The sequence below is a fragment of the Leptinotarsa decemlineata genome, unplaced genomic scaffold, assembly GCF_025532065.1.
Source record: "Leptinotarsa decemlineata unplaced genomic scaffold, Ldec_3_MD MMD2_P_RNA_scaffold_2, whole genome shotgun sequence".
In the NCBI taxonomy this organism is placed as follows: Eukaryota; Metazoa; Arthropoda; class Insecta; order Coleoptera; family Chrysomelidae; genus Leptinotarsa; species Leptinotarsa decemlineata.
The window spans coordinates 3437193-3449844 of record NW_027412529.1 but is presented as its reverse complement, the minus strand read 5'-3'; the positions used below and the strand labels follow the sequence as shown (position 1 = coordinate 3449844).

General features: G+C 33.2%; 1 protein-coding gene across 1 annotated transcript; it reads right to left on the bottom strand.

The window, feature by feature from the left end:
* Positions 1 to 465: 465 nt before the first annotated feature.
* LOC141487490 (uncharacterized) lies at positions 466 to 1930 on the bottom strand. Its single transcript, XM_074186581.1, has 3 exons — positions 1489 to 1930; positions 1188 to 1409; positions 466 to 1130 (listed from the first exon to the last, which is right to left on the bottom strand). Exons 1-3 carry the CDS (start codon positions 1537 to 1539, stop codon positions 819 to 821), a joined length of 585 nt encoding a protein of 194 aa, XP_074042682.1. The 5' UTR covers positions 1540 to 1930; the 3' UTR covers positions 466 to 818.
* Between the last annotated feature and the right edge of the window lie 10722 nt (positions 1931 to 12652).

The window sequence follows — 12652 nt, the reverse complement described above, 5'->3', positions numbered from 1 at the left end:
CAGTCAAAGGTGAAACTGATGAGGACTACATAACAGAAGAGCAGGGCATCAAAGAGAAAACTGAAGAGGTAGTCACAAGAAGGGGGCGAAAAGTCAGAGCTCCGCATCGTTATGATTTCGAGTGAAATTTATAATGTAATTTTGAAATTTCTCTTTTGTTTTTAATTTTAATTTCAAAATGTGGGAGAATGTTGGATTTAAAATGTATGTTTTTATCATTCCCTCTGTACATAGATTTTTCATTTATTTTATGTGATGTCTGATAATATTTTTAGTTAAATCAAGTTTGTTGGTGAAAAGGAAATTATGATTAGAGTTGTCAAATGAATAGAATTTATTTCTGACCGGGATATTATAAGCTTATATCATCATAGTTATGCTATCAATAAAGAGGGTCATAACTCCCTTGGGACATTATAGATTTTATAATTCCCTCTACCTTTCACAAGTAAAAATAAATAGAAATGAAAACTGAACCATATTTTATTTATTCACGTCATTATAAATAATAAATGTACAATTTTGAAATGTTCCCTGAAAATTACTTCCGCCACTGGAAACAATTTCTTCTTTTGTATGGCTGGAGCTTCTGTTCACTACAGTCGAGGTACCTGCCTCTTCTGATGACAAAGTAGACAACATACGCGCCGTTTTATTTCTCAATTCGATGCTAACCTCCAAATACCCCTATGCCACCGTGGAACTTTTCCAACCTCCGTGTCTTTTTAAGTTAGTCATAGTTGCTCCTGCATTGGCTAGAGCAGTAGCAGTAGTGCGACGAAGGCAATGTCCCGTATAGGAAGATGAGTTTGGCAATCCTAAATACTTGCGATTTTGCTGGGGATTTTCCCAAACATGTTTTTTCCAATTGGCTGAGATGTACATTTATTTTGTCGGAAGCTCAAAAAAAATCGTTCAATACCTTTAGGACGCAAAGACATATAAAGTCTTAATAAAGGCAAAGCGGAGAACTCTTTTTCATCCACAACTGTAAATTTCTTCGAAGCACCAGTTTTACTTTCCGGTACGTTCACTACCATAACGGAATCCCGGTCCTCTATATCCGATATCTTCATATTCAAAAGTTCCTGACTTCTGCATCCTCCAAAATAACCCATAATCAAAACAACCTATAACAAAAAAAAGGAAATAAATACACACAAAAAGGAAAATAAGAAAAAAATTACCTTATGCAATAAATGAATATCATTAGGAGCGTCCTTTAGGAATCTGATAACATCTTTAGGAGATAAAACAGCAGACTTTTTCGGCTTATAGCTCTTACTCTTCCGTTTCAAAAAAGCCTGTAGTTCATTGAACTTGGTGATATCTCGTTTCTCATGTATAGTCACCATCGATTTTAGCATTGACCATTTAGTCCATAAAGAATTCGGACTATACGTTTCTGACTGAAACGAATAAACACAATTACTACCAAATAAACACAATTACTACCAAATCTACTGAAAAACATAGAAAATTCCTTACCAGTTCTTGAAAATATGCCAAAAATACAGTTTCAGTGACATCTTTTGGCATAACATTTTTCCGTGTCAGCCAGTCCAGATATATCTTGTATTCTTTTTAGTATACGGCTTCACTTTTAGATGGAATTAATGATTCTCTTGCTTGTTCAGCTTTTTTCAAAATATCCTCCATTATATTTGGGGTAGAAAACACGTTTTCACCGCAAACCCAGCTTGATAACAAAGTTCTGTTTATAAACAAGTAACATAGCAACAACCTAGCAACAAGAAAACTCTACTATAATCAACGGTACCTGATTCAAATATACCGGGAAGGTAATGAATTGGTACATTTTTCCGTTTCAAAAATGAACAAAATTTTATTGAAATCGGTCAGAAATAAAATTATCTATGTACCACGGGAATTAATGAGCCTTAATAACCTCAGGCAATTGCTGTCCCTCGGGCCCTCGGGACGCAAACTTTGCCATCGGTAATTAAGGCCCTCATAATTCCCTTGATACATAAATAACTATAAAGTCTTACTAAAGTAAGACTTTATTTGATAATGAAATTATATCCATCCCATATTTAAAACTGTGAGACCAATATGAGAAAAAGTACACGACGGTGTACGCGGTTGGGTACGACTGCAAGTTTGTAGTTAGTGTACGGCGGATGCCGCGATGACATCTTGGCGGAGATCAGCAGCAAGTTGACTGTAGACGCCCGTTTTGACTTTTGTGAACGCCCGTGTACATGTAGTACAGTATTTTTTATGGGCGGCTTGAGTTCGCTGAAACGCGACTGCAATTGTGTGGTCGATCCGACCGCAAAATGTCCTCATAGGACGAAACTGCAGTAACGTTGGTTACAAGTAAAAATGTTAAAAAACAGAAAGTTTCAATTCTCTTTTTTTCATACTGTATTAAACTCCTCATTTTCTCACTGACATTCTCCATGATACACGCCTCTCATCACCGATTAATCAATTCCTATCGCAAAATCCAAGCACTGTCTCCAATTTTTCCCTTCCACGTTGATAGGGAACTTCCACGGTAGCAGAGACTGTTACCGCAAAATAATTAGCAGGGACCGCTTTACATACGGAACACGTAGCACGTTTATTATTTCCAAGTCTGAGTCGATGTAAATGAAAAGCGTATATTCCTACGCTCGCTGATAGTACACGGGCTATTTCTGCCACGTATCGCATTTTCCTATAATGAAGCTTTTATTGGGGCTCTGCGCTCCTTAAGGTGCGAATGTGTTTAGAAATGGTCGGGGATATCTCCCGCATAATGATTATGATAATGGTAGACCCAATTTTCAAAATATGAAACAATGAATATCTGTTAGGGGTAAAAACCATACTGAGATAGTAAGTAAATTGACCACCTAAGAAGTCTATTCCCTTCTTTATTGAACTATTTGCTATATAATTGATACTACAGATGTTTGAGAGACAACTAATGTAGGGACGATATTTAAAAAGTCCTCCACTTCTTAGAGATGTCCCAAAAACATATCTTATTCTCGGAAGAAAAACTTTTTGGCATTCACAAAAAAAGCCTGTTCTCTCACGAGTCTTTATTGAACTATTTGCTATGTGATTGATACTACTAATCAAGGAACGATATTTCAAAAATCCTCAACTCCTTAGAGATGTACTTATGATGCACTGTTTGGAACCTTTGGTGTAGTAATGAATATTACTGGAATTCTTTCCAAACACCAAATCGTTATTTTTAACACCTCGACACGTGTTTCGATCACCAAGTGATCATCTTCAAGAGGAAGATTAAAACTGGAAACTTTCCTAAGCTAACGCTATTTATGCTTTGCAGGTATACTATACAGGTATACCACCCTAAATTAATTTTACATTTGCCTCATCTATTATTTACCAATATGTCCTTATGTTATAGTTGAATATAAAGCAATTTTCAGCTATATAAAAATTAATTCCACAATATTCCTATCTGAATTTATTATTACAATGTGTCCTCATGTAGTAATCAGTAAATCCAATAATATTAATTCAACAAGCTATATAGTATGCTATTTGGTATTGGTCCGTCATCGTTATTCATAATATTATCATGTTTACTTATTTCTATACTCTCATAGGCATCTAGTTGCCTGTTGTTGTTAACTTGTCTAACTAATCTTAATGAACTGAAGTCTATGGAATGGTTTTGTTGCAAAATATGATGGGCGACTGCTGATTTTTCAGGTCTTCCATATTTTAAGTGTGCTATGTGCTCCTTGTATCTTACTTCAATAGTTCTTTTTGTCTGTCCATAATATTTTGCATCACAGTCCTTCAATTTCGTAAACTCCGGACTTTTCCGAATTCTCGACTTTGTCTTTTGGACTTCTCAAAAGGCACTGTAGTGTATTGTTTTAAAAACCACCTTCATACCTAGTTCCTTGAAAATCTTTCCAAAGTTCTTCGTATATTCGTGGTATGGAACTGAGATGTATTTATCTTGGTTTTTGTCCTTTCTGGAAGTCGAGATTTCGTTCATTCTGAACCTAAACTTCTTATTCCTCATTATGTCATCTACAATACCCCTCGAGAAACCGTTAGAGGCTGCTATTTCCTGTGTTGTACGTTTTCCTTTTTTGAACCTATCATGTGTTAGAGGGAAAGTCAAAAGACGATGTAGTAAAAAATTCAACCCAGCACGTTTGTGCTGTCCACAATGATGTGAACTGTCAGGAATATCCCTGTACGTACTTGTTTCTTTTCTAAATATATCGTATTCTAACCCTCCATATTGGCTCTTCATTACCAAAACGTAAAGAAATGGTAGTTGTCCTTTATTTCTAACTCATACGTGAATTGTATTGATGGATATCTATTATTTAAAAGGGAAGCGAAGTCCTCAATATTCGATTTTGTGGTATCGAATACCGGGAAAATATCGTCCACATACCTTAGCCAAATCGTCAAAGTATTACCTTAGGATTTGACAGGCAACAATTCATAGCTGCCTTATATAACCAAGGATTTTTTTTCTCACTATAATGCAGAATTGAGAAATTCCAAGTTCTGAACATACAGAAGCGATGAGAGAAGTGGAACATTGAAATATATCGAAAATGCAATGAGATATTTCCTAGATACATATCAAAATTTGACACATGCCAAATTTTTACATAAATAAAGCCAGTCTGATTAGAAACACGCTCCACTCTACTTGATATTCCGATATATTTAACAAATTGTTAGAAAATTACTAATGCCAAAATTAAAATTGTTACTATATCAATGTTAGTAGTGAAAAAAATTATATATATACCTCGGCTGAGAAAGCTATTATTTACCCCGCACATTTATATCCCTTATATATATTATATAAAATGCTCGGTAAATAATAGCTCATTTCTCACCCTAGGTATATAATATACTATTTTGATAGTATGTCACGTAGTTCATGAAAAGTGTACATTAATACTCTGAGCCTTTTTGTAACAAAGTTGATATGTTCCGTCCATTTTAGGTGCTGATAACTAATATAACTCCGAGGTATTTTATAGCTGTGGTTTGTTCTATGGTCTGACAGTCACAAGTATTTTGATTATCACAGTGCAGTATATGCTTCTCTATTTTGTAGTTTTTGGGTTGATCACGAAGGGTGGGGAAAAAGGTCAGATACTTTGTCTTACTTACATTCAGTGATAGTTTAGTACTATTCAACCACATGCATATTTTTTGAAAATTTGTGTCTACTGTCTTATTTCATACATTGTATAATTTTAGGTTTTGGGGTTGCATGAGACGATTCCCATACAGTTTTGTAATTATTGTTAAAAGGAAAATAAAGAGATTGATATACGTATTTGATTCTGGAATTTTTCAATTCTCACAACAATAGTCAACATCCACATATTCAATTTCTTTGCGTAACTTTATACGTATATATTTGAATCATTTGCCATTGCTATGGTGATTTAACCATGTTTTTATCCACGAAACAGCTCTCAGCTAACTTGACATCAAACCATCCCCAACCAGATCAGCTCCTTGACTAAATGTAACGTTCGTCGTGCTACTAACTACCAACCTCACGATCCATGACAATATACTCCGCTTCCAAAGCCCACTTATATGTTTATTTGTTGAACCTTCAAAGACTCGCACCACAGAAACTGTATTGTCGTGCGACTTTATATTTATAAATAGTACGGGAAAAGACGAAAAATATGAATGATACTAATATGCTTCCGGAGATTGTATAGCGATTGATTTGTTGATAATTCAGTGATTCAGGAAATCGAAATAGATATTTTTCATTGAAAATAAATCCAGTGGATTGAACATTGTATATGTATAAAGTTATCTCAATTTCAATAACTTCACCCCCGAAGTTATTATTTTAATGATAATAGTAATTTCAATTTTTTTTTTCTCAGCTCATGACTATATATCTTATTGGTTAGGACTTCCATTGTCTAATATGATATTAAGTTGATTTGAAATCCCTGAAAGACTATATAAAAAATTGAATAGATTAGCCGAAAAATAACAATTATATAAAGTAAAAAAAACTGAAATCACAATGAAATAAATACAAGCAACAATAAAAAAATCAAAAAAAAAAAGAATCAATAACACGAGATGAAAATTAAAAATTATTAACAGAAGATTCCAAGCCAAGTTATTTCACGACGTTTCGATTGTTAGTATCCACAATTGTCTGCGGGTGAGAACTGGACTTATTCCTCTGAGATCTAACTATTTATAGGTCATTCGAGTGCTTTCACCTCTCTCCGCTCCATCGGTTTCAGCAGGAGCAGAACGTTTGGCGCAAATTGGTCATGTTCCGCTTGATTAGAGGTTTCCATATGTTACGTATCTCTACGCTAGCTTGGCCAAATGCGTTGTTGGACAACATATTTGCGGCTCCTTTGAATTTTCTCCTGAACCAGTGTTCTTCTTTGTGGATGATTTCAGCCTGAGACCATATGAAGTTATGTTGATGAGTCCAAATATGCTCTGCTATTCCCGATTTGCTGGTTTCTCCTCGCTGTGTGTTTCTTGTGCTCGGCAATTCGAACTTTCAATGGCCTCTTAGTTTCACCGATGTATTATTCTCCGCACTCACAGGGTATCCGGTAAATGCAACAGCATATGCAGGAATAACTTCAATGAAGAATCCTGCTCTGACACTTGTCACTGAATTTGTTCTCATTCACGTTTATTTCGTATTCCAAAGAAAACATTTCTATGTTCATCATCATTCATTATCATTATGCTTTTTGTAAATATCGAATGCGATTGTGAATGACTGAAATAAGAAAGTATAATCAGACTCTTTGAGTGGAATTGAAAGAGGTTTATTTCGAGGAGAGATCAGTTCCAGTGGATACAAAAGTTTTGGTTACTTTCAGAAAGGCCCTCCCAAAACAACTACTTTCATATGAACATTGAATTATACGACAATAATTTTTTCCATTCAGTTTGTACTAAACATCCGTTAAGGAATTGGATCAGATATCATTAACAGGATTGCTACACATTATGATGAATGAAAAAGTTTCGATATCAAATTTAACTTGTATGGAATACTAAGATTCTAAACGAAGCGATTTGAACTTTCAGAATAAATTCGGGAGTTCGAAATTTTGAAATGAGTTCGAGGTTTCAGAATTGGCATCATCAGTACCACTCTGGATAACATCAAAATTGCTGAATTTCGACGAAAGAATCGTTGCATCGCTCAGGAATTGTTGAATGGCATTAACAGAGATCTAAATTTGCTTAAAAGGGTCGGAGTTAGTAAGAGTCATGGATATATGATTATGACATCGAAACTTAAGTCCAATGGTCCTAATGCAACACCCCAGGAGAGTAAGCCAAGTTCGTTCACTATTTCGAATGAGGAATTGATGAATAAATGACCTCGTAACTACTTCATTAATAATATTCATACGCTCATTTGATTCAATCCCAATCATCAGAAACTGATTAAAAATGAAAGAGGCATATTTTTGAGAGACATTAGTTTTTATCAAAGAAAAGTTTTGTCTTTCCACTTCCCTATCTTCATACATAGATGTGGGAAACCAAAGCAAAAAAGAAAGAAAATTATTTCAAATCGAACTCCTCACAAAAATATGTAGATCATGCATAGAGGTTTCCCACATTTTGTATATGAACAAAGGACAGGTAAGAATCCAAAACCTCTCATTGAGTCAAGGTCGTGACGTGGCATCCCTGGTAAAAGTTTTTAAATTCAGAAATATCCCTGAGCTATATCCGCATTCGTAGGATCAAAGACGCCCACGTCAGCCGTCTAGATTGTTTCACGACTTCATTGCTGCATCAGGAATGTCGAGAATGCCGGGCTTGTACTCGTTTTCTTTCATATTAAGTAATACAGCAAACGAGGCAATCCGATTCAAACTCCAACTTTGCCGCTTTGCCGGGACAGCCATATTGAACGAGGCCATTATGAAACACCGACGTCAAAGGAAGTCTGGTACTTTGTATTTTTCCTCAGACAATATCAAAGGTATGTGTGTCAATGAGAAACGAGGCCAAGAAATGCATTTCAGGGAGAGATTCGGCAGTTCCGCTGGAAAATTATTTCGAAGTAATATTTCGATATTCATCTTCCCGCATGAATTATGTATAACTGTCGAATTCTTTTTATTTTTTACTCCTAATGGGTTTCCTGGATCTTCTGCAAGTTGGAGACGTGAATTATATCCAGTGTTTCAGAAAGTAATTATGTTTCTACACAAACTTTCGATTTGATACAGTCCATAATGGAAAAAATCGAAAGGAGTTAAATCCGGTTAACGACCAGGCCATTCCAACAGACTGCGCCCACAAATCCACATTCCTGGATATGTCTAATCCAACCAATCCCTTACAGACCTAACACAATGTGGAGGCACACCTGTTGGAAAACGATAGAATGTTTGAACTTCCCGTCACCATTTCTTAAATTCGTGGGTGAATTAGGATTTGACGCGAACCATTTTTTTGGAAATCAAACCAAATGAAATAAAGCGAATTCTTAGTATCAATTATGACAGCTATCAAGCTAACACAATAATCTCTGTTACTTGGGCAACATGATGTTGATTTTTAACTAAACAGACGATCACAAAAAAATCCATAAATCTAATACTTTTTCATTTGTATAATAAATAACTATTATGACAGTTTTATATGTGTTAAACAAGACGTTTTCTTTCAAACTGCGATTTAGTATATTGTAAAATTTAGGCCCGAAAGAGAAAATTGTTGCTTGTGTATGAGTTTTTCGAAAATGGGAATCATAACATTTGAATTTTCGATAAATCTAGCTGTTCTGTTGAGTGAAGTTTTTTTCGTAAGAATTATTTTGATCATAGAATTTTGCATGGCTTGGAGACTGTACAGGTTGCAGTTAAATGTGCCACCCCACCCGGAGTGGGGTGGCACCTAATAACTTAAGATATATATATATATATATATATATATATATATATATATATATATATATATATATATATATATATATATACTTATATATATATATATATATATATATATATATATATATGTATATATATATATATATATATATATATATATATATATATATATATATATATATACTTATATATATATATATATATATACTTATATATATATATATATATATAAGTATATATATATATATATATATATATATATATATATATATATATATATATATATATATATATATATATATATATAAATATATATATATATATATATATATATATATATATATATCTTAAGTTATTAGGTGCCACCCCACTCCGGGTGGGGTGGCACATTTGACTGCAACCTGTACAGTCTCCAAGCCATGCAAAATTCTATGATCAAAATAATTCTTACGAAAAAAACTTCACTCAACAGAACAGCTAGATTTATCGAAAATTCAAATGTTATGATTCCCATTTTCGAAAAACTCATACACAAGCAACAATTTTCTCTTTCGGGCCTAAATTTTACAATATACTAAATCGCAGTTTGAAAGAAAACGTCTTGTTTAACACATATAAAACTGTCATAATAGTTATTTATTATACAAATGAAAAAGTATTAGATTTATGGATTTTTTTGTGATCGTCTGTTTAGTTAAAAATCAACATCATGTTGCCCAAGTAACAGAGATTATTGTGTTAGCTTGATAGCTGTCATAATTGATACTAAGAATTCGCTTTATTTCATTTGGTTTGATTTCCAAAAAGTCCGCATCAAATGGGATTTTTTTTTGTTCATCTCTCCAAGCAACTTTTGATATCTCCATTAGGTTGTGCTTTAAAAATGATGCCTAATGACATGCATATGACCGATCAAGTGATTTTTCTTCCCTGTCCAATTTGACATTTTTTCCAAAAAATGTTCAGTAAAGCAGTCATTGCTCGAAATTTCGAAAATCGGTAAAAAGAAAAGATGATTGTTTTTTCATTTTTTACCCACATACCATTTTTTAGCTCTCTAGTACAAATTCAGTTTTTTACAGTTTTTCGAAAATTTGACATTTGTCGATTTCTCAAATTTAGCCAAACCTCAACAAAGTTAGTGCTTTATGCCTAACTTATCTTTCCAACGCATTTTTATTACCAATTGCAATTCTAAATACAACTTATTTCGCAAAAATTTAAAACACCAGAAAAAATTATGCCAAAAATGATGCAAAGTTGATACAGTTTTTAAAAACAGATTAATATTTCACTTTATTTCTACTTTTCGCGAAATAGCTTGATACATGAGCATAATTAAAAAACAATATCAATGAAAAGTCAATAATTTATTCTTTACTGCACTTTTCAAACAGTTAAACTTTGATTTACTAATTACGAAAAATTACAACGAAATTAAACCAAGGGTACTGTGGAAACAATTGAACTAAACTGAATAAGCAAAATATTTTATTGTCATATGACATTTGTTGAAAAACTCAAAATAGTGTTTATCAGTTTTAGATTTAAAATAGTTTATTCGTTGTCTAGTGTGTTATTAAAAATGCTGAATCTTCAAGAGAAAATTGAAATCGTTTTAATATGCGACGAGAATACCGGTCGCCGACAAGTAGCTGATATTTTCAATGCCAGACATCCTGCAAGAAATATTCATCAGTCAACAGTTAGTAGGATAATAGCTAAGTTCAAATCTACTGGCTCGGCTGAGAGTAATTTTAGAAAAGCACATCAGCCTTCTAGACATACTGAAGAAGTGGGATTTGAAATATGTTTGGATGTCGTAGAACATAAAAAAACAAGTATTCAAGATATTGCAGATAGAACAGATGTTAACCGAGAGAGTGTACGACGTATTTTACATAAAAATAAATTTATGCCCTATAAACCGAAATTTATCAATACATTAAAAGAAAGAAAGGGACTTCGATATGCGCTTGTATTTTTCTTTTTGGTTTCAAGGGGAAAAAAAAGAAAATTATCATTTTCCTTATCAAATTTTATGAACAGATGAAGCGACCTTCTCTTCAAATGGCATTGTGAGCTCGCAAAACTGCTAGATCTTTTTGTCTGTCCATAATATTTTGCATCGCAGTCCTCACATTCAATTTCGTAAATTCCAGACTTTTCCGAATTCTCGACTTTGTCTTTTGGACTTCCCAAAAGGCTCTGTAGTGTGTGACTTGTTTTAAAAACCACCTTCATACCTAGTTCTTAGAAAATCTTTCCAAAGTTCCTCGTATATTGGTGGTATGGAACTGAGATGTATTTATCTTGATTTTTGTCCTTTTTGAAAGTCGGGATTTCCTTCATTCTTAACCTAAACTTCTTTTTCCTTATTATGTCATCTACAATACCCCTCGAGAAACCGTTAGTGGCTGCTATTTCCTGTATTGTACGTCTTTCTTTTGTGAACCTATCATGTGTTAGAGGGAAAGTCAAAAGACGATGCACTAAAAAATTCAACCCAGCACGTCCGCAGTGATGTGAACTGTCAGAAATATACCTGTACATATATATATATATATATATATATATATATATATATATATATATATATATATATATACATACACATATATACATATACCGTACAGGTATATTCCTGACAGTTCACATCACTGTGGACAGCAAACACGTGCTGGGTACGTCATTATCATTTTCATTTAAACTCAATAAATTAAATATGTTACAAAAACTACAAAATCGAGGGATGGGAGTAATCTTGAAAACAAATTGCCGTACTCCCATAAAAAGTATGCTTGATTGTTTGAATTGGTTATCAGTTGAAAGTAGATCTACTATTTTACAATAACTCTAATATACAAAATTGTAAATTGAATGACACCAGAATATTTTGAAGATTACATCAAATTCAATAAAAACATTCATAATTATAATACAAGAAATTCCAAAAATATACATATAAACAGACCGGCAGTCGGAAGTACCATGAATTCGTTATTTTTTAAGGGCTTTCACGAGTTCAATGAATTACCGGAAGAAATAAAAAATACCCATTTTAAAAGATTTTAAAAGAGCTCTTAAAGATTTTTCAAAAAACTAATAGAATACAAATTGTATAGTTATGTGGAATTATTTGGGACATTATTGGCTATCTATTGTTTTTAATTGTTCACTAGGGTATTTGTATCTGTAATGAAACCAAATATCACTGTTTCAATAAAAATTTAATGTATTTTTGGGAAAAAAAGTTTTTGGCTTTCTACTACTCCATCTTGATACAAAAAAAAGAAGGATGAGGGAGTCTTCCAAAGAAAGAAAGGCAGTAACTCTATACATGGATGTGTAGATCATGCAAAGAAGTAACTTTCAGACACAAACTGAAAGAAAGTCCTCCTGAAACGGCTACTTTCATATAAACATTGAATTATACGAAAGAAAAAATTCTTTCGATACAAATACTTCTATATGAACACTGAATTATACAGAAGATACTTTTCTCTACTCAGTTTGTATTTCAAACATACGTTGTGGAATAAAAATCAGATATCATTCACATGAGTTCTACTTCAAATGAATGATAACAAATTGCACTTACATAGAACACTGCCATCCTCACTGGTATACACCGATGTTTCGCTTTAAGACACTTGCCCTAAGGCTATTCAGTACCAAATTGGATAACATTATAGAAAATACACACACTTCATTCATCCTTCTATTTTTTTTTTGTATCAAAATGTTTC